This window comes from Bos grunniens, chromosome 17 (genome assembly GCF_055505025.1).
Source record: "Bos grunniens cultivar Pamir isolate PY7600 chromosome 17, Bosgru_T2T1.0, whole genome shotgun sequence".
In the NCBI taxonomy this organism is placed as follows: Eukaryota; Metazoa; Chordata; class Mammalia; order Artiodactyla; family Bovidae; genus Bos; species Bos grunniens.
Genome location: NC_141181.1, coordinates 2,188,334 through 2,211,482, shown reverse-complemented (window position 1 = coordinate 2,211,482; position 23,149 = coordinate 2,188,334). Strand labels below are relative to the sequence as shown.

Below are 23,149 nucleotides of genomic sequence, written 5' to 3'. Positions count from 1 at the left end.
AGGGTGGTGTCACCTGCATATCTGAGGTTATTGATATTTCTCCTGGCAATCTTGATTCCAGCTTGTGCTTCCTCCAGGCAAGCGTTTCTCATGATGTACTCTGCAAAGAAGTTAAATAAGCAGGGTGACAACATACAGCTTTGCTACTCCTTTTCCTATTTAGAACCAGTCTGTTGTTCCATGTCCAGTTCTAACCGTTGCTTCTTGACCTGCATAAAGTTTTCTCAAGAGGCAGGTCAGGTGGTCTGGTATTCCCATCTCTTTCAAAATTTTCCATAGTTTATTGTGGCCACACAGTCAAAGGCTTTGGCATAGTCAATAAAACAGAAATAGATGTTTCTTTAGAACTCTCTTGCTTTTTCGATGATCCAGCAAATGTTGGCAATTTGATTTCTGGTTCCTCTGCCTTTTCTAAAACCAGCTTGGACATCTGGAAGTTCATGATTCATGTATTGTTGAAGTCTGCCCTGGAGAATTTTGAGCATTATTTTACTAGCGTGTGAGATGAGTGCAATTATGCAGTAGTTTGAGCATTCTTTGGCATTGCCTTTCTTGAGGATTGGAATGAAAACTGACCTTTTTCCAGTCCTGTGGTCACTGCTGAGTTTTCCAAATTTGCTGACACACTGAGTGCAGCACTTTCACAGCATCATCTTTTAAGATCTGAAATAGCTCAACTGGAATTCCATCACCTATACTAGCTTTGTTCATAGTGATACTTCCTAAGGCCCAATTGACTTCAAATTCCAGGATGACTGGCTCTAGGTGACCACACCATCGTGATTATCTGGGTTATGAAGATCTTTTTTGTACAGTTCTTCTGTGTATTCTTGCCACCTCTTAATATCTTCTGCTTCTGTTAGGTCCCTACCATTTCTGTCCTTTATTGAGCCCATCTTTGCATGAAACATTCCCTTGGTATCTCTAATTTTCTTGAAGAGATCTCTAGTCTTTCCCATTCTGTTGTTTTCCTCTATTTCTTTGCATTGATCGCTGAGGAAGGCTTTCTTATCTCTCCTTGCTATTCTTTGGAACTCTGCATTCAGATGCTTATATCTTTCCTTTCCTCCTTTGCTTTTCACTTCTCTTCTTTTCACAGCTATTTGTAAGGCCTCCTCAGACAGCCATTTTGGTTTTTGCATTTCTTTTTCTTGGGGATAATCTTGATCCCTGTTTCCTGTACAATGTCCCGAACCTCCGTCCATAGTTCATCAGGCAGTGTGTCTATCAGATCTATTCCCTTAAATCTATTTCTCACTTCCACTGTATAACCATAAGGGATTTGATTTAGGCCATACCTGAATGGTCCAGTGGTTTTCCCCATTTTCTTCAATTTAAGTCTGAATTTGGTGTTCATGATCTGAGCCACAGTCAGCTCCCGGCCAGAGCTTTTTTTTTTTTTTTTTTTTTTGCTGACTGTATAGAGCTTCTCCATCTTTGCCTGCAAAGAATATAATTAATCTGATTTTGGTGTTGATCATCTGCTGATTTCCATATGTAGTCTTCTCTTGTGTTGTTGGAAGAGGGTGTTTGCTCTGACCAGTGCATTCTCTTGGCAAAACTCTATTAGTTTTTGCCATGCTTCATTCTGTACTCCAAGGCCAAATTTGTCTGTTACTCCAGGTGTTTCTTGACTTCCTACTTTTGCATTCCAGTCCCCTATAGTGAAAAGGACATCTTTTTTGGGTGTTAGTTCTAAAAGGTCTTGTAGGTATTCATAGAACCATTCAACTTCAGCTTCTTCAGCATTACTGGTCGAGGCATAGACTTGGATTACCATGATACTGAACGGTTTGCCTTGGAAATGAGCAGAGATCATTCTGTCGTTTTTGAGATTGCATCCAAGTACTGCATTTCAGACTCTTTTGTTGACTATAATGGCTACTCCATTTCTTCTCAGGGATTTTTGCCCACAGTAGTAGATATAGGGTCATCTGAGTTAAATTCACCCATTCCAGTGCATTTTAGTTTGCTGATTCCTAGAATGTTGACGTTCACTCTTGCCATCTCCTGTTTGACCACTTCCAATTTGCCTTGAATCATGGACCTAACATTCCAGGTTCCTATGCAATATTGCTCTTTACAGCATTGGACCTTGCTTCTATCACCAGTCACATCCATAACTGGGTATTGTTTTTACTTTGGCTCCATTCCTTCATTCTTTCTGGGAGATATTTCTCCACTGATCTCCAGTAGCATATTGGGCACCTACTGACCTGGGGAGTTCATCTTTCAGTGTCCTTTCTTTTTGTCTTCTCATACTATTCATGGGGTTTTCAAGGCAAGAATATTGAAGTGGTTTGCCATTCCCTTCTCCAGTGGACCACATTCTGTCACACCTCTCCACCATGACCCATCCATCTTGGGTGGCCCCACATGGCATGGCTTAGTTTCACTGAGTTAGATAAGCTGTGGTCAGTGTGATCAGATTGCCTAGTTGTCTGTGATTGTGCTTTCAGTCTGTCTGCCCTCTGATGCCCTCTGTCAACACCTACCATCTTACTTGGGTTTCTCTTACCTTGGACATGGGGTATCTCTTCACGGCTGTTCCAGCAAAGCACAGCCACTGCCCCTGATGTATACTTACTTTTTATTTTGTATTATTATGTATCGTATTGTTTGGAATTTTACTGTTGTTTTTTAATCATTAAGTCGTGTCCAACTCCTTGCAAACCTCATGGACTGCAGCCTGCCATTCTACATGTCCATGGGACTTCTCAGCCAAGAATAAAGGACTGTTTTGCTATTTCCTTCTCCAGGGGATCTTGCCAACCCAGAGATTGAACGCGCATTCTCTGAACTGTAGGCAGATTCGTTACCGCTGAGCCACTGAGGAAGCCAGCTTAATGCTTGAGTCTTTTGAAGTATGTATTACAATAAAGAATTGTTTGAAGTGACTTTATGTCCAAATGTCATGAATAATGCCAATTGTTACTGTCTCACATCCATTAATTTGTGTTACTTTATTATATAGTACATCCTTACAGGTAACAGGTTCTGAGGAGTCCATGGTCTATTATTCTCCTTGTTGCTGCTGTTGTTCAGTTGCTTAGTCATTTCTGATTCTTTGCGACCCCATGGACTGCAGCACGCCAGGCTTCCCTGTCCTTCGCCATCTCCCAGAGTTTGCTCAACCTCATGTCCATTGAGTAGTCGATGCCATCCAACCATTTCATCCTCTGTCGTCCCTTTCTCCTCCCGCCTTCAATCTTTCCCAGCATCAGGGTCTTTTCCAATGAGTCAGCTCTTCGCATCAGCTGGTCAAAGTACTGGAGCTTCAGCTTCAGCATCAGTCCTTCTAAAGAAATTTCAGGATTTATTTCCTTTAGGATTGACTGGTTGCATCTCTTCACAGACTAAGGGACTCTCCAGAGTCTCCACCAAAACCACAGTTTGAATGCATCAATTCTTCACCGCTCAGTCTTCTTTATGGTCCAACTCATACGGATCTTTGTTGGCAAAATGATGTTTCTGCTTTTTAATATGCTCTCTAGGTTTGTCATAATTTTTCTTTCAAGGAGCAACCATCTTTTAATTTCTTGGCTACTGTATGCTCTTTCATTCTGTTAAGCACCAAGACTTTACCATGGTCAAGTAGTATACAAGAAGCCATGCATGAAGTGATTATAAAATCGAAACACATAAATTACTGTCCCTGTCCATTAGGGAATTTTCAAAATAGATGGTTAATAAACAAGTACATAAACAACAGATAATTCCAAATTGTGTGAAATTTTATGAAATTTATAAATAAGCTGTTATGACTGATAAAAAAAATAAAAGGAAATTCTTACTTTCAAAGAAAAGTGGATGCAGGCATTCGCTTTCAGTGAGATGTGATGGGTAAAAGGAGACACTGGTGACGTGCACTGAGGAGAGGCATCTGCATGAGACTCTCACACAAGGAGAAGATGGGTGAATAGAGTGCCAGTGTGAACACAGCCTGGCAGGGATGGGAGAGGGTCCCCAATGAGAATGACACGGTGAATGTGTAAGATCTTCTATCTACTGTGGCAGGTCATTGTAACATTTAGAACACAAGTTAAAAAAAAAAAAAAAAGAGCTGTCAACTGGTGATTTGGAGAAGGAAGACAGAGAGTTGAGAGGTAAACGGGGGACCAGGGCAACAGAGGAGGAGACAGTTATAAATGGAAGGAGAAATTGAGTATGCAGAATGCCCAGAGGTCTAGGATATGGGGCAGAAAAAATACATCCTATAGATTAAATGGTCTGGCAAAATCATAACTCTCAAAATGGAGTTCTGGGAAAGGGTTAAGATTGGAATTTATTAAGGATGGAAAGAATATGAAGAACTAAGGAAATATAAACAAACTTTCCAGAAGTTTAGCTATAAAAAAGAGTAATGAAATATGGAATTATAGCTGGAGAGAAATGAAGAATTAAAAAAGTTTATTTTTATTTAAGATTATATATACTGAGACTTGATGGGAATAATCCAGGAAGGTAGAAGAATGTGGATTCATAGGTGAGTGAAATGGTAAGTTCATTGTGTGATTGATATAATCCTGTTTCACATTATTTTGAAAATTTATCTTCCATAGTCTCACATTTTTATTATATCAGATGAATTTTGGAACCATTTGGTTTCCCTGCTATACTCTCTTCCAAGACATGACTGTGTATTTGAGAATTAATATAAAATCCAAACAGTGATATAGGAATAGCTGAAATGTTAATAGGATTTGGTATTTTCATCCTGCAGCCTTGACTGTCTGTTTCTTTACGTCTATGCTAAAACTATAAAGCAGTTTCCTTGTATTCCAAAGAGCAGTGGTATCAGGGAACCCTTTGACAATCTCTGCTGAATGGCTTGGGAGGAGTGGCAGTTTGGTAAATTATTAGTTGTCTATGCTTCTTTGCAGCCATGAAACTAAAAGATGCTTACTCCGTGAAAGGGAAGTTATACCCAAGCTAGATAGCATATTAAAAAGCAGAGACATTACTTTGCCAACAAAGGTCCATCTAGTCAAGGCTGTGGTTTTTCCAGTGGTCATGTATGGATGTGAGAGTTGGACTGTGAAGAAAGCTGAGCGATGAAGAATTGATGCTTTTGAACCATGGTGTTGCAGAAGACTCTTGCGAGTCCCTTGGACTGCAAGGAGATCCAACCAGTCCATTCTGAAGGAGATCAGTCTTGGGTGTTCATTGAAGGACTGATGCTGAAGCTGAAACTCCAATACTCTGACCACCTCACGTGAAGAGTTGACTCATTGGAAAAGACCCTGATTCTGGGAGGGATTGGGGGCAGGAAGAGAAAAGGACGATAGAGGATGAGATGGCTGGATGGCATCACCGACTCGATGGACATGAGTTTGGGTGAATTCCGGGAGTTGGTGATGGACAGGGAGGCGTGCTGTGATTCATGAGGTCGCAAAGAATCAGCACAACTGAGAGACTGAACTGAACTGAACTGATGCTTATTTTATCAGTACATAAAAGGAATTGAAAATGTCACAAGAAGAATATGTTAATACAAGGGTCCATTAGCATGCAATTATTCACATACAACAAAAGAAGTGAAAAAAAGTGAGACTTATTTTTGTCTTAACATTTTGCTCTTCCTCATGAGAATGTTTGCATCCTTCCTACTCCTAGTAAAGAATCTCCTTTCAGAATACTAATTGAGAAAATAAAAGGTGTAACTGGACCACTGTCAATCATCTTAATACTTTAGAGAGTGGGAGGCCCACTTAGCTAGGTGAGGGAAAAACAGTGACCATGCTGTGTTCTTAGAAACTGACTAAACCAACCTCTTTATCCATTCCATTTAACATGGGGAGGAAGAGAAACTTGAAGCAACTTTGAGTTTACCAGCAGATGCTAAAAAGTCAGGGCAGGAAAAGGGCAATTAAGTATCAACCTTAATATCAATTAAGATACACTGATGTTATCTCGAGTAATAATTAAAAAAGGCTTGTTAAAATTCTTCTGTCATTGTTTGTTGGAGAATGAATCTTTTGCTTTATTGTTTTATTAAAGGTAAAGAACTCCAATACTTTGGCCACCTCATGTGAAGAGTTGACTCCTGCGAAAAGACTCTGATGCTAGGAGGGACTGCGGGCAGGAGGAGAAGGGGACGACAGAGGATGAGATGGCTGGATGGCATCACTGACTCGATGGACGTGAGTTTGAGTTAACTCCGGGGGTTGGTGATGGTGTGCTGCAATTCAGGGGGTCAGAAAGAGTTGGACACGACTGAGACTGAACTGAACTGAACTGATGAATTAATATGGAATTCCCTGGTTTTTCAGCTGGTAAAGAATCCACAATGTGGGAGACCTGGGTTTGATCCCTGGGTTGGGAAGATCCCCTGCAGGAGGGCATGGCAACCTACTCCAGTATTCTTGCCAGGAGAATCTCCATGGACAGAGGAGCCTGGCTGGCTGCAGTCCATGTGGTCACAAAGAGTCAGGCATGACTGAGCAACTAAGGACACACTACGCACATCAATTAATATGGGAACCAGCATGAAGCATCTTACTTGATCTTTGACTACAATTTTCACCTAAAACAGTGAGCCATCAAATGCTCACTCCACAAGCTAGGTTGTACATCAAAATTTTGATATGTTCAATTCAGTTCAGTTCAGTTCAGTTGCTCCGTCATGTCCAACTCTTTGCGACCCCATGACTCACAGCACGCCATGCCTCCCTGTCCATCACAAACTCCTGGAGTTCACCCAGACTCACATCCATTGAGTCAGTGACGCCATCCAGCAATCTCATTCTCTGTTGTCCCCTTCTCCTCCTGCCCCCAATCCTTCCCAGCATCACAGTCTTTTCCAATGAGTCAACTCTTCATGTGAGGTGGCCAAAGTACGGGGGTTTCAGATTTAGCATCATTCCTTCCAAAGAAATCCCAGGGCTGATCTTCAGAATGGACTGGTTGGATCTCCTTGCAGTCCAACGGACTCTCAAGAGTCTTCTCCAACACCACAGTTCAAAAGCATCAATTCTTCGGTGCTCAGCCTTCTTCACAGTCCAACTCTCACATCCATATATGACTAGCCTTATCCATACATCCATAGCCTTGACTAGACGAACCTTTGTTGGAAAAGTGATGTCTCTGCTTTTGAATATGCTATCTAGGTTGGACATAACTTTCCTTCCAAGGAGTAAGCGTCTTTAATTTCATGGCTGCAATCACCATCTGCAGTGATTTTGGAGCCCCCAAAAATAAAGTCTGACACTGTTTCCACTGTTGCCCCATCTATTTCCCATGAAGTGATGGGACCGGATGCCATGATCTTTGTTTTCTGAATGTTGAGCTTTAAGCCAACTTTTTCACTCTCCACTTTCACTTTCATCAAAAGGCTTTTTAGTTCCTCTTCACTTTCTGCCATAAGGGTGGTGTCATCTGCATATCTGAGGTTATTAATATTTCTCCTGACAATCTTGATTCCAGCTTGTATTTCTTCCAGTCCAGCGTTTCTCATGATGTAATCTTCATAGAAGTTAAATAAGCAGGGTGACAATATTCAGCCTTGACGTATTCCTTTTCCTATTTGGAACCAGTCTGTTGTTCCATGTCCAGTTCTGTTGCTTCCTGACCTGCCTACAGATTTCTCAAGAGGCAGGTCAGGCAGTCTGGTATTCCCATCTCTTTCAGAATTTTCCACAGTGTATTGTGATCCACCCAGTCAAAGGCTTTGGCATAGTCAATAAAGCAGAAATAGATGGTTTTCTGGAACTCTCTTGCTTTTTCCATGATTCAGCAGATGTTGGCAATTTGATCTCTGGTTCTTCTGCGTTTTCTAAAACCAGCTTGAACATCAGGAAGTTCACAGTTCACATATTGCTGAAGCCTGGTTGGAGAATTTTGAGCATTATTTTACTAGCGTGTGAGATGAGTGCAATTATGCGGTAGTTTGAGCATTCTTTGGCATTGCCTTTCTTCAGGATTGGAATGCTAACTGACCTTTTCCAGTCCTGTGGCCACTGCTGAGTTTTCCAAATTTGCTGGCATATTGAGTGCAGCACTTTCACAGCATCATCTTTTAAGATCTGAAATAGCTCAACTGGAATTCCATCACCTCCACTAGCTTTGTTCATAGTGATGCTTTCTAAGGCCCACTTGACTGCACATTCCAGGATGTCTGGCTCTAGGTGACTGATCACACCATCGTAATTATCTGGGTCATGAAGACCTTTTTTGTACAGTTCTTCTGTGTATTCTTGCTACCTCTTCTTAATATCTTCTGCTTCTGTTAGGTCCATACCATTTCTGTCCTTTATCGAGCCCATCTTTGCATGAAATGTTCCCTTGGTATCTCTAATTTTCTTGAAGAGATCTCTAGTCTTTCCCATTCTGTTGTTTTCCTCTATTTCTTTGCATTGATCGCTGAGGAAGGCTTTCTTATCTCTTTTTGCTATTCTTTGGAACTCTGCATTCAGATGCTTATATCTTTCCTTTTCTCCTTTGCTTTTCACTTCCCTTCTTTTCACAGCTATTTGTAAGGTCTCCCCAGGCAGCCATTTTGCTTTTTTGCATTTCTTTTCCATGGGGATGGTCTTGATCCCTGTCTTCTGTACAATGTCACAAACCTCATTCCATAGTTCATCAGGCTGTCTATCTATCAGATATAGGCCCTTAAATCTATTTCTCACTTCCACTGTATTATCATAAGGGATTTGATTTACATCATACCTGAATGGTCTAGTGGTTTTCCCTATTTTCTTCAATTTCAGTCTGAATTTGGCAATAAGGAGCTCATGGTCTGAGCCACAGTCAGCTCCTGGTCTTGTTTTTGTTGACTGTATAGAGCTTCTCCATCTTTGGCTTCAAAGAATATAATCAACCTGATTTTGGTGTTGACCATCTGGTGATGTCCATGTGTAGAGTCTTCACTTGTGTTCTTAGAAGAGGGTGTTTGCTATGACCAGTGCATTTTCTTGGCGAAACTCTATTAGTCTTTGCCATGCTTCATTCTGTATTCCAAGGCCAAATTTGCCTGTTACTCCAGGTGTTTCTTGACTTCCTACTTTTGCATTCCAGTCCCCTATAATGAAAAGGACATCTTTTTTGGGTGTTAGTTCTAAAAGGTCTTGTAGTTCTTCATAGAACCATTCAACTTCAGCTTCTTCAGTATTACTGGTTGGGGATAGACTTGGATTACTGTGATATTGAATGGTTTGCCTTGGAAACGAACAGAGATCATTCTGTCATTTTTGAGATTGCATCCAAGTACTGCATTTCAGACTCTTTTGTTGACCATGATGGCTACTCCATTTCTTCTGAGGGATTCCTGCCCACAGTAGTAGATATAATGGTCATCTGAGTTAAATTCACCCATTCCACTCCATTTTAGTTCACTGATTCCTAGAATGTTGACATTCACTCTTGCCATCTCTTGTTTGGCCACTTCCAGTTTGCCTTGATTCATGGACCTGACATTCCCGGTTCCTATGCAATATTGCCTTTTACAGCATCTGACCTTGCTTCTATCACCAGTCATATCCACAAATGGGTATTGTTTTTGCTTTGGCTCCATCACTTCATTCTTTCTGGAGTTATTTCTCCATTGATCTCCAGTAGCATATTGGGCACCTACTGACCTGGGGAGTTCCTCTTTCAGTATCCTATCATTTTGCCTTTTCATACTGTTCATTGGGTATTATAGGGATATACTGTACATCAAAACAAGTTATTTTGTCTTATGTCTTTGATGAGTTTTTCTTCTCCACAGGATTGATTAGAATGAGAAAGTGACTAAACATTATAATAAAACTTAATGTACCTAACTTAGTATTTTACATTAGTCATGTATGACTTAGTCATTTGGCAAATTCTATCAAATTTTTGAGACAATGTGAAAATAAAACTGAAAAGTGAGACATTTATATTCAATCACTACTCTAAAGGGCTTCCCAGGTGGTGCTAGTGGTAAAGAACCTTCCTGATAATGCAGTAGAAGTAAGAGACACGAATTTGATCCCTGGGTTGGGAAGATCCCACTTTAGTACTCTTGAAGAATCCTGCAGACAAAGGAGCCTGGTAGGCTACAAGTCCGAAGAATCCAGCATGTATGAACGAATTGAGCACATATGCACTACTCTTAGAGATACTAGTAGAATTAGCATGCATCTCCTTAATATAAGAAAATTTTTAATTTTTCTCAGAACAAAGCTTAAATAATAAAGCATTAAAAGTTCAGTCTAAGAAAGTCATCATAGAACATTACTATTCTCATTCAAACCACTGAAACAATTTTGATTGCCTTGTTTTATTACTATTTCTCTGCATAGATTGAGCATTATAGCAGTATTAGTCAACACATACACGAGAATAAATTCTGTTGGTATTTTTATTAGGATTACATTAAATTTGCAAATTACTTCAGGGAAAAACTGACGTCTTTATAATATCATTATAATACCATTTCTATCCGACGGTAGTTTTGTTCTAATTTCTCAAATATTCATTTGTGTACTTCAGGAGTATTCTAAAGTTTTCTTCATACTGGTCTTGTGCATTTCCTAAGTTTATTCCTAGGTATTTCATCTTTTATCCTACCTTTAAATAGCCTGCTTTGGGTCCTGTGTGCTTTTCTAGTTACTGATTCTAAATTTTATGTGAAGAAACCTAGAATATTCAGAAATACTTTGAATGAAGTTATGAAGGGAGATTAATACAAACATATGAAAATATATAAAGTCCTGATAAGGGGAAGAGTATAGCACTGGAATATTTCTAGTGAGAATGACCAATGAAACAGGAAGTCAAGAAACAGACACAAAAATATGGGAATGATCTAATGTATCTCAAATCAGTATCTCAAATCAGTGTTGTTTCATGAAAGATGCATTTGGAAAAAATAAAGATGGAATCATATTTTCCATCATACACCAAGACAAGTTCTAAGTAGAGCAAATGTTAAAATGTTAAGATATTAAAATCATAATGTTATTAGAAGAAAAATGGGAGCTTTGACTTCAGATTTTGGAGAAGGTCCTTTCAACTATTCCTAAAATTGAGAAGCCATAGAAAAAGACTAATAGATTTGATACCTGAAAATAAAATAAAATTCTTCAGTAAATAATATGAGCAAAGTTGACAATATAATGCAATGGGAAAAAAATTTTGTAACTCATATCAGAAATGATAGGCTAATTTCCCTAGTACATATAAAAGCTTCTAGAAATCAATAAGAAGAAGACCAATGAAAAAATGTTCAGTTTATGTTCAGTGTAAAATGGACTCTTTATAGGAAAAATAAATACAATTAATACTTATACAAATGAAAAATGCTCAACCTCAATCCTAACCAGAGAATACAAAAATGCAAAAAATTAAAAAATATGCAATGATGCAAAAAAAAAAAAGTCTGAATGACATACTTTTAACTTGCTGATAGACATGAATTCAAAAATTCATGTCAAAATACATGAATTTTTTAATCAGAAACCCTATTGGACCCTAGTCCCTGTGGAGAAATTTTGCACTTTTTGACTAATATAAAGTATTCAATCAGGCTTCCCAGGGTGGCGCTAGTGGTAAAGAACCTGCCCGACAATGCAGGAGACGAAAGCGACATGGGTTCGATCCCTGAGTCATGAAGATCCCGTGGAGGAGGGCATGGCAACCCACTCCAGCATCCTTGCCTGGAGAATACCATGGACAGAGGAGCCTGGTAGGCTACAGTTGATGGGGTCACAAAGAGTCAGACATGCCAAAAGCAACTTAACATACAAAATACTTATTCATCTGAAATGTATTTACTTATTCAAAAATCAATTAATACATATTTATACTGATGTTTTAAGATAGAAAATGTTATTTTGCTTGCCCTCAATGAAAAGCAAGTATAAACATAAGTATATTGAAAGAAACAAAAAAATATAAAGTCATTTATTATCATTTCTCCCAATCTTCACACTTGCTTTCTTTCATTTAAAAACCACTTAAGTAAGATCGTCTCCTTGAGATCATCAGGAAGATCAAAAGGAAATAAAAAATGAAATAACTTTCTCATTAAATACTATTTTGCTGTGTGTTGGGACCAAGTTCTACATAAACTAACCTGGTATAGCTTCAGTAATACACTTGTCAGCTTTTTATGATTTTAGATATGAGAATTATTGCAAAGGATAAATGGGCAACAATATCATCACTAAAGTTTTAAGCCTGAGTGCTTTAAGGAATAGTAGAATCATTAATGATTCCAAGGGAGCTCAGACAGTAATCTGCTTGCAATGTGGGAGACCAGGGTTTTACCCCTGGGCCAGAAAGATCCCATGGAGAAGGGAATGGCAACCCACCCCAGGATTCTTGCCTGGAAAACCCCATGGACAGAACAGCCTTGTGGGCTACAGTCCACTGAGTCACAAAGAGTCAGACATCACTGAGCACACACATAATCATTAATAGAAATGAGTAGATTGAAGAAATTATGATATATGTAGAAGGAGAGGATGAATTCAACAAGGCAACTTCCAGGCAGAAAGAGTCAGTAGTCATGAGACAAACAGAACTGGAATTAGGGACAGAAAAGTCACAAAAAGTACATTTAAGATACACAACTGCATTAACAAAGAACACCTACCAGCCATTTTTCATATTCCTCGAGAGCTTGTTTATCTTTTTCTTTTTTCTCAGCTCTTTTCTGTTCTTCTTTTCTTTTCTCATGCATTTTTACTTTTTCCTTTTCCTTGAAAACAACTTCCTTTTTTTCATTCCTATGTAGGGTAGTATAAAACATTGGCAAGTTAAAGGAGAATATATAATAAAGATTCCCTAATGTGTCTCTGGAATAAGATTGAGTACATTAATAACATTCAAGTAAATGAATTTTAGAAAAACCTAAAGCGTTACTAATTTCAGATCTATCAAAACACTTGCTGTTTTAGATTACCATTTTTCAACAGCAGTTAAGTTATCTTTTCTTTTCTCAGCAACAGTTTCCTCCTCTTTCTGTTTCTTTGCTCTTTCATATTCTTTCTCTTTTTTATTTTTCTCCTTGAGGTATTCCATCTTTTTTGCTTTCCATTTTTCAAAAGCCTGAAGAAGTTAAGAATTACCTTCTTATTGAATGTGAATATAATAAAATAGTAAAAGCACAGTTAATCACTAATTTTAAAATATTTAAAATTAAGAAAGATATTAAAGCTATTGCATACTTGCAGTGCTTCTCCTTTTCTCACAGCATTTTCTTCTTCAGTTTTCTTCTTGTTTTTTTCCTCAAGCCTTTTTTTTGCAGCTATTTTCTTTGCTTCCTTTTCTTTCATGGCTTTCCAGGCCTCAAATGATGCTAAGGCTTCTTCTCTCTTAGCAGCTCTTTTCTATTTTGGAAAAATAATAGTCATATGTGTATGAATAAATATAAATTTACAAACATAGATAGATATACATATAAGTATGTGTCTTTATTTTCCTTAATGTTCATCAAGTTAGGTTTCAAAGCAATCTATTCTAAATGATTTAGAAAAATTAATTTTTAAAAAATGTTATCTGAATTATTCACTATATTTTAAAATGTCCTTTTCTAAGCACTTCTCAGATATTGATGTACTACCATGCATGGGAAGGAACCTTTTTTGGGAAGTGTACTGAACAAATGTTTTCAGAGTAAACTGAAATAGGTTAATTAGTAGTGCAAAGTGCTCATAATGAAATATTGCATTAAAAGAAAAATATCAGGGAAGTTACAGGCCGGAGAGGTAATTTAAAAAAAAATTTTTAATTACTAATTTTACCTCTCTGGCCTGTAACTTCCCTGATATTTTCCTTTTAATGTAATATTTCATTATGAGCACTTTGCACTACCAATTAACCTATTTCAGTTTAAAATTACAGTCAAAGTAAGATAAATTGGCCAAGTCACACAGTAAGCCACAGGTCTTTGCTTTAACCCTGAGTTTTGATTGACATCAGAGCATACAATTCTTACTGCATAAACATGTCCCAAATGTTGAAAACATGGGCCAGACTGGAAAATGTTATTACTTTGCTTACTTCAGTCTAATCCCATAATATTCTGTTTGCCTTATAATATTGCTTAGGATTAAATGCTATAAAGTCTTATTACAGAGAAATTTAGAAGGAGAAGTATAGCCACCCTCACTGAGCTGTGAAGACCAAATGAGGCGTCTGGCACTGACTGTGGCAGATCAAGCTGAAACATGGCCCAGAGTCCAGGCACCACCCCTGCAGGGCTGCTCCACTCAGAGTTATTTCTATTCCTGGTAGTATTGAAAAACACAATGAAGGGTTTGTTTTGTTTTGTTCTGTTTTCTTCAGTGGTTTTACTTCAGTAGATGAGAAACAAATGAGCATGTTGTAGGCTATGGGGCAGGAGTTAGAGGCAGGAAGTGAAGTACCAGTGAGACTGAAATGAGAGCCCAGATCCATTCAATGGGAAGGACAGGGGCAATCACTCAGGTAGAGCTTGGTCTTAAAGACACAAAAAAATTCAAGATAGAAAAGGGGACAGTTCAGTTCAGTTCAGTTCAGTCGCTCAGTCGTGTCCAACCCATGAATAGCAGCATGCCAGGCCTCCCTGTCCATCACCAACTCCCAGAATTCACCCAAACTCATGTCCATTGAGTCGGTATTGCCATCCAGCCATCTCATCCTCTGTTGTCCCCTTTTCCTCCTGCCCCCAATCCCTCCCAGCATCAGGGTCTTTTTCAATGAGTCAACTCTTTGCATGAGGTGGCCAAAGTACTGGAGTTTCAGCTTCAGCATCAGTCCTTCCAATGAACACCCAGGACTGATATCCTTTAGGATGGACTGGTTGGATCTCTTTGCAGCCCAAGGGACTCTCAGGAGTCTTCTCCAACACCACAGTTCAAAAGCATCAATTCTTCGGCGCTCAGCTTTTTTTATAGTCCAACTCTCACATCCATACATGACCACTGGAAAAACCATAGCCTTGACTAGATGGACCTTTGTTGGCAAAGTAATGTCTCTGCTTTTGAATATGCTATCTAGGTTGGTCATAACTTTTCTTCCAAGGAGTAAGCGTCTTTTAATTTCATGGCTGCAATCACCATCTGCAGTGATTTTGGAGCCCCAAAAAATAAAGTTTGACACTATTTCCACTGTTTCCTCATCTGTTTCCCATGAAGTGATGGGACTAGATGCAATGATCTTTGTTTTCTGAATGTTGAGCTTTAAGCCTGGCTTGGAGAATTTTGAGCATTACTTTACTAGCATGTGAGATGAGTGCAATTGTGTGGTGTTTCGAGCATTCTTTGGCATTGCCTTTCTTTGGGATTGGAATGAAAACTGACCTTTTCCAGTCCTGTGGCCACTGCTGAGTTTTCCAAATTTGCTGGCATATTGAGTGCAGCACTTTCACAGCATCATCTTTCAGGATTTGAAATAGCTCAACTGGAATTCCATCACCTCCACTAGCTTTGTTCATAGTGATGCTTTCTAAGGCCCACTTGACTTCACATTCCAGGATGTCTGGCTCTAGGTGACTGATCACACCATCGTGATTATCTGGGTTGTGAAGACCTTTTTTGTACAGTTCTTCTGTGTATTCTTGCCACCTCTTCTTAACATCTTCTGCTTCTGTTAGGTCCATACCATTTCTGTCCTTTATCGAGCCCATCTTTGCATGAAATGTTCTGTGCTTCAGCTGTGACTGACTGCGCAAAAGCCTGGTCAAAAGGACCTACCCCTTGCTCAAGGTCAGGGGTGGGGGCCAAGAGGAGCTACCCCATATCCGAGGTCAGGGGCGGTGGCTGACAGTGCCAGGCTGTGACGGTGCGGCAACTGCTGAGAGGAGCTACCCCAAGTCCAAGGTCAGGGGCGGTGGCCGGGAGGAGCTACCCCACATCCAAGGAGAGGTGGCTGCGGTGGCGCAGGAGGGCCAAGAGGAGCTACTTCACGTTCAAGGTCAGGAGGGGCGGCTGTGAGGAGACACCCCTCGTCCAAGGTAAGGAGCAGTGGCTGCACTTTGCTGGAGCAGCTGTGAAGAGATACCCCACGTCCAAGGTAAGAGAAATCCAAGTAAGACTGTAGGTATTGTGAAAAGACATCAGAGGAGAGACACACTGAGACCATAATCACAGAAAACTAGTCAATCTAATCACACTAGGACCACAGCCTTATCTAACTCAATGAAACTAAGCCATGCTGTGTGGGGCCACCCAAGAAGGGCAGGTCATGGTGGAGAGGTCTGACAGAATGTGGTCCACTGGAGAAGGGAATGGCAAGCCACTTCAGTGTTCTTGCCTTGAGAACCCCATGAACAGTATGAAAAGGCAAATGATAGGATACTGAAAGAGGAACTCCCCAGGTCAGTAGGTGCCCAATATGCTACTGGAAATCAGTGGAGAAATAACTCCAGGAAGAATGAAGGGATGGAGCCAAAGCAAAAACAATACCCAGTTGTAGATGTGTCTGGTAATAGAAGCAAGGTCTGATGCTGTAAAGAGCAATATTGCATAGGAACGTAGAATGTTAGGTCCATGAATCAAGAACAGAGGACGACTGAAGGTTAATGTCTGAAGACCCTTTATATTCTTGGCTAAGTTGTAATACTGAAGTCAGTGTTTAAGAATGAAATAGGTACATGGTCACAAGAAAAAAAATATTCATAATCAATAGTGCCAAAGCTATTGCACACATATAAGAAAATTTGTGTATCTTTGTTTTCATGTAAACCAGTTACATCAACTAAAAATGTATAAAGGACTAGAGGAATAAAATCAGAAATCATTTCTTTTATATATAATTTATTTCACCATTTAAAAAACAGGTGATTTAAAAATATTAAGCATTCGAGACTATTTTATTGACTTAAAAATCCAGAATATTTTTCATTTCTATATTTCAGAATACCTGTTCATTTTGAATCCTTAAGTTTTCACTTTCGATTCTTTTAATTCTGTGCATTTCATGTAAATAAATATTTTTCTTTTCTAACCACTCCTGTGAGAAGAAGAAAAAGGCTATATATTATGCAAAGTTTTGCAAATAAATTAGAATTCTTGTTTATTTCTGAAATATATAATAAAAACTTAAAAAAACTAAAACATAAACCTTACAAACTTTATATGTGCTAATATCATTCCTCTTTTTCTGATAATATTCTAATATATAACAATGAACAAGAATTAAGAAAATCATATCTATGTTATCTTTCTCAGTACTAGGAACAGATTTCAAAGACTGACTATGATGACTGAATATATTACCATTTTCTCTGAAATTCACATGGACAATTTTCTATTTTCATATTTCTATGTATTAAAAATACATATTAAAATACATTTTCAATTTGTATTTTATATAACAAATAAGACCAAAAGAGACATCTGTTTGAATTTTTGAAAAATTAGAAAAGCTTTTTTCTAGGTAAGTTTAACTCAAATACAAAAAGTCTCAGGGAAGAAAAAAATATTAAAACACTTTTGTTCGTAACAATATAAACTTTAAGTTGAAAAAGTATAAAAACATAGATATACCTTAACTATATTTTGCTTTTGTTATATTTTTATCAATTGCTATGGCAAATTCTCTTTCTTTACAATTATGATCAGTTAAGCAAAGTTTAAAGTAGCCCTGGTGGCTCAGATGGTAAAGAATCTGCCTGCAATAAGGGAGATCTGGGTTCAGTTCCTGGGTTGGGAAGATCCCCTGGAGAAAAGAATGGCAACTCACCCTAGTATTCTTGCCTGGAGAATTCCATGGACAGAGACGCTTGGCAGGCTACAGTTCATGGGGGTCACAAAAAGTCGAACACAACTGAACGACTAACACACACACACAAGCAAACTTGGGAGGAGATTTGGATTGCTCAGGTATTATAAAGGAAATGAGTTAATAAATCATTTCTGACAGGTTCATTCTACTCCCTGATAAAAAAATCTTATGTCATTAATTCTAATTTTAAAAGAATATATATTTTCCTTTTTACCTGATAAACAGTTGCCCTTAGGTTATCTGCTCTGTCAGGTTCTGTGTTCTGTTTCTGTGAGGGCTTTTGGTCCAAGACTCTCAAAGTCCCTAAATAGTGAGAAGCTGAAGCTGTCGACGGAATCCTCCTTAGAGAACTAGGCTTCTTTAAGAACTCAGAGGTCATTAATCTGAAAAGACCCAAATGAATCAAGACAAACTATTACAATTACAATGGTAGAAGAAAGATTCATTAGATTTTGAAACTACTATACCTAAAAACTACATTATAATTTAATAATTTATAATTACTTTGAAAATGATGTGGTATTTTATTAGTACACAAAGACCCTTTCAATATAATTTAAATTTTATTACTTTAATTTATATATAGCTTCAAAGTAATTTTTCTTTTTAGGTTATTTATAATTAAAACATTTTTTTTAAAAACATGGACTCAAGTTACATGGGAAAAAACAATAAGTCGGTTTTAATAGTTTCTTGTATTATTTTGCTACATTGCTGCTGCTGCTGCTGCTACTGTTGTTTAGTCGCTAAGTCATGTTCAACTCTGCAATCCCACGGACTGTGGCCCGCCAGGCTCCTCTGTTCATGGGATTTCCCAGGCAAGAATACTGGAGTGGTTGCCACTTCCTTCTCCAGGGAATCTTCCTGAACCAAGGATCAAACCCCTTCTCCTGCATTGGCAGGCAGATTCTTTACTGCTCTGCTAGGGATAAATTATTATTAAGGTCCTACCATGCAGCCTGGGTCGGGAAGTTCCCCTGGAGAAGGAAATGGCAACCCACTGCAGTATTCTTACCTGGAAAATCCCATGGACAGAGAAGCCTGGTAGGCTACAGTCCATGGGGTCGCAAAGAGTTGGACATGACTGAGCGACTTCACTTCATTTCACCAGAGAAGCCCCATTTTGCTACATAAACCATCTTAAATATAAAGTTAGACTAATAACCTCTAACTTGGGGTTAGTGGGAAAATCTGGCTCACAATCTCTTCTGGTATATAAAATTATTACACCATAGCTATTTCAATTATTTTCATAATGCCAACAATGGCCTCCCTGCTACAATAGCAGATGTGAGTAATTACAACAGAGACCATATGGCCTATAGGGCCAGCCATATGTACTAATTGGCAAATTCACTGAAAAAGTTTGCTGACCCCTGTTCTACTTGAGTAATGATAATTTAAAAGATGCAGAAGGTTTTGATTAGCACCTATGAGTTAGGATTCAGCGTGAATGATGATCAGTTCTTATCATTTTAATAAACCAACTTAGTGCATAGAACCTCAAAGTTTAAAGTACAATTTTACATGTGTTGTTGGATAAAGACACTTAACAGAGAAGGTGAATGCTAGACTTCAGCTTTATTACTACTTTATATCTACTGTCTCAGGAAAAATAGGAGAAAGAAACTCCATCTCATGAGCAATGTAGAACACAGAGGGTCCTTAATCAATCCCTTTTATAAAAGAATATATTCAACTAGGGGGATTGATTATGAAGTAACTAATTCATTCTTCTCATAAGAAGAAAATTAAGAATACCAAATGAAATTTACTTTCAGAAATTAAACTAAAACCTGCTTTGTTGAAATATAAACCTATTACTGAAGGAAAATGAAAACTTTATTACCTGCCAGATGCACTGGATGCTCTATTATTTGTTGATTTTTTATTCTTCATATTTCTATCTTGAATTGCTTTCTATTAAATAGAAAAGCAAAAGATTACTCACTGTATATATCACAATTATAATTAGAGGCCAGCTGCTAGAAAGTCAATGTTTTTTGAGCATCTACTATGTGTTAAGCATAGTGGTCATCAGGAACAAATAAGGATATCACATTTCAGGGAAACTCACTGATACTAAACACATAAATAATATGACTCATGAAAGTGATAAAGTAGGGTGTAACGGCAGTGACAGAGTGGAGTTGAGGAGCTACTTTAATGCAGGTGATCGGGGAAGGGCCCCTGAGAATGTGACATCAGAGCTCAGACAGATGATGGAAAGAAAAGGGCCATGTGACACTCTGTGGAGACCTTGATAGCTGTGAGAAGCAAAAGCCAGTGAAAGATGCTGAGACACCTTGAGTGTCAGGGAGAGCTGAGGAGCATGAGGTCCAGAAAGAACCACGAGAGACCTCCAGGCAGTGGCGAGAAGCCTGCATTTTATTCCATGATGAGAGTCCAACAAAGAGACCTTAGAGGGGAATTATTCAGACTTAAAATCACTTGGTAACGAGTAAGAATAAAGACAAAGATTCAATCAAAAGAAACATGTTATAATCTTACTTGCTATATATAAATCACCTGTTCTAATTTAGAATTACCTCTGTTAAACATTTCTAAAACCTTGTCTTTAAATTCCAGAATACCATTCTTCCTTTTAAGGAATGACTTTTCTACTTTCCACAGACAGATGGGTATTAGCACGAACATGAGAGCACAGATGTAAACACATCCTTAACTTGGCATGAGCGTTTTTCCTAAGGAAATATATCTGCGATATGGCTTAATGAACCTTCTCCTTAAAATGTAATAAAAATCTAATAGCCTGTATTATAAAAGTCCTGTTTGACCACAAGTTTTCAGATAACTGTTATTTTCCCCAATAGTAAATATACATATCTACCAGTTAACTGCAGGAGAAACTGGATAAAGAAAACTCAGGAGAAATAGACACTAAAAATGCTCCACCATAAATTTTAACAGTACAGTACTCTAGTGTATTATAGTATATTGCTGTTTGTTGTCAACTCTTTGCGACCCCATGGACTGTAGGCTTCTCTGTTCATGGGATTCTGCAGGCAAAAATACTGAAGTGGGTTGCCATTCCCTTCTCCAGGGGATCTTCCCAACCCAGGGACGAACCCGTGTTCCCCGCATTGGCAGATTCTTGACCTCTAAGTCACCAAGGACGCCTGCAATATTGCATAGGGACAAGTAATCCTACATATCACAAATCTGGTTCCCAAGGTAATGATAATAATATTCCTGATAATGACCTGACCTTCCACTTAAATAGGTATGGATGCTGATAAATATTTCTTAAAAGATTTTTATTTTTAAATTTTTTAAAGTATTTAAAGATGATATCCAAAGGAATACCTCTTACTAATTCCAAACCCTTGAGATCTATATTTTTATAACGTGAAGACCTACAGAAATCTACCCACTTCTGGGTATATATTTCTGAAACATTTAAAAGAATATTATGATCATATGCCTCTGAAAATTTTAATGAAATGTTGGGCTTTACTGTATTCACTCCAACACGTCTCTGAAGTGAAAATTCCACTGAGCAAGGACCACATGACAGTATGGTATCACTGTCAGAAGATGAGTCTCACACAGACAATTCAGAAGTGCCTAACATGGGAGATAAAACATTTAAGAGCCCTATGTGGAGTTTTAAGGTATAGTATAGGAGGCATAATTTTATATAAATACCTTTGAAGACTCAGTACATAAGATACTCTGAAGTTGTAGTAGTGGTGTATCTTCAGCTGTTAAGTCATCATTCATAATCAGGTGAGCTTTCTCCTTTTCTTCTTCAACGTCACCAACAGTCACTTGACTTTCCTTGGGTTTCTCAAGTGCAGTAGTAACAAAGTCTATCAAAAAGGAGTTCTTTTCATTTTCGGTTGATTTCAAGGAATTATGGCTTTCAGTGCATTCTTCATTCTGATCTACTTTGTGACAAAGTAACAGAATTAAATCTCCCTTCTGAATTAATGAGGTAGATAACTGATTCATTTGCTTTCTGCTAAATGAAAACTGTCTCTGATCTTTCTTGTAAAATAGAAATGGAGAAAACAACCATATTAAACTTGAATAAACATTTTTCCAAAGTGATCTATAACAGAGAAAATGGCTACTAAACCTATTAAGCATTTGGCACACCTTAGAAAAATATCATATAAGTAACAGAATGGAATAACCATCTTGAAATATAGACATGCCACAAATGCTTGTATAAATCAAGTAAATGAGATAGCAATATCTATTCTATTTAAAAGCTTGTGTTTCTTACCTGGAACAAAAGGCATAGATCTCTAAGCTACCACAGTTACTAGCAATGGCAGTTGTGAAATTGTACAGATACAGAGAAAACCAAGAATCAGTGCAATTCTAGAAGAGTCTACCACACAGAGAATAAAGTCATCTGCCAGAGTTTTACTCCCACTAAGATGCAGTGTTGCCTCTGATAACAAAAGGGCAGGAAAGGAAGGCCTAATACTCACCATCTCAGTGCTCTAGGGAAAGGCTTAGGCTCTGGCATGGAGGATTCAGTTTTGCTTTTACAGAATTGCTTCTACTATTTTGATTCTATTACACTTTAGAATGTACAACAGAAAATCAGTGCTTTCTGTGCTGATCACCAACTTTCAGTTCTACTAGTACCTGGCCAAACCTGTATCTTCACTGTCAAAGTCTTAATGCTGAGGCTTTCATTACAGCCATTTTTGGGGAACTCATTTTGAGGTAAGCTAAATAAAATATCACCTTATAATTCCAATTATATGTTCATATTTGGACAGTACTCATGATTCAAAGTATCAATAATGTATTCTGCTAATCAATGTGACTTTGGAGCCAAAGATTCAAATTATGGCTCCATCACTGACCTTGGGTATATTTCCCAATATCTTTGCACTTCAGTTTTTCTCATCTGTAAAATGATAAAAATTATACTACATAGTAAGCACTTAATAAATGTTAGTTATACATCCCAACCTTAGAAATAACTATGCCTTTATATGTCATAGGACTAAGGAAAGAAAGAATGTTTACTTATTCATATCTCACACTGACTGTGTGTTAACTACGGTCCTGTTATATGTGCTTTACATGTATTAATTAATTTAATTCTTACAACCACTCTACTCTTATGCCCATTTTAAAGATCCATACATAGGGCCAGAAAGGTTAGTTATCTTCTCATGTAGTTGTACCTGGATTTAAGTCTACCTTAGTCTCAATTTAAAAGTTCACCTAACCATTATGCTGAGTACTGGAGCAACAAATACATAATAATAGCTTACCCTGAGTGAATACTCTACTTGTGTCAAGAATTGAGTTAGTGGCTAAAATGCATAGTGTCACTTAATTTTCACAATAGCCTAATGAGTTTGATTATTATAACTTGGTGGATTGAGGCACTGAGAAATTAAGTTCTGCATCTATAACCACAAGGTTAGTAATTTGCATCGTTGAGATTAAAACTCAGGCAAACATAAACATATATTGTTCC

The 23,149-nt window shown here is 38.0% G+C and overlaps 1 protein-coding gene across 11 annotated transcripts in view; it reads right to left on the bottom strand.

Annotated features, from left to right (window-relative positions):
• Positions 1-23,149, bottom strand: part of MAP9 (microtubule associated protein 9) — a 48,617-nt gene that overhangs the window by 7,325 nt on the left and 18,143 nt on the right. For 3 of the 11 annotated variants that reach the window (XM_086346192.1, XM_086346191.1, XM_086346193.1), the window contains exons 7-14: positions 21,346-21,584; positions 19,526-19,596; positions 17,891-18,059; positions 16,813-16,902; positions 13,137-13,298; positions 12,872-13,017; positions 12,563-12,695; positions 10,224-11,655 (exon numbers count right to left, since the gene is read on the bottom strand). In XM_086346192.1, the coding sequence (XP_086202318.1) occupies positions 11,488-11,655; positions 12,563-12,695; positions 12,872-13,017; positions 13,137-13,298; positions 16,813-16,902; positions 17,891-18,059; positions 19,526-19,596; positions 21,346-21,584 (1,178 nt within the window). In that variant the 3' untranslated portion in view covers positions 10,224-11,487. Of the gene's footprint in view, positions 1-10,223; positions 11,656-12,562; positions 12,696-12,871; positions 13,018-13,136; positions 13,299-16,812; positions 16,903-17,890; positions 18,060-19,525; positions 19,597-21,345; positions 21,588-23,149 lie in introns of those variants that run through there. The other 8 variants (XM_086346189.1, XM_086346190.1, XM_086346197.1 and 5 more) reach the window with 6 other exon arrangements.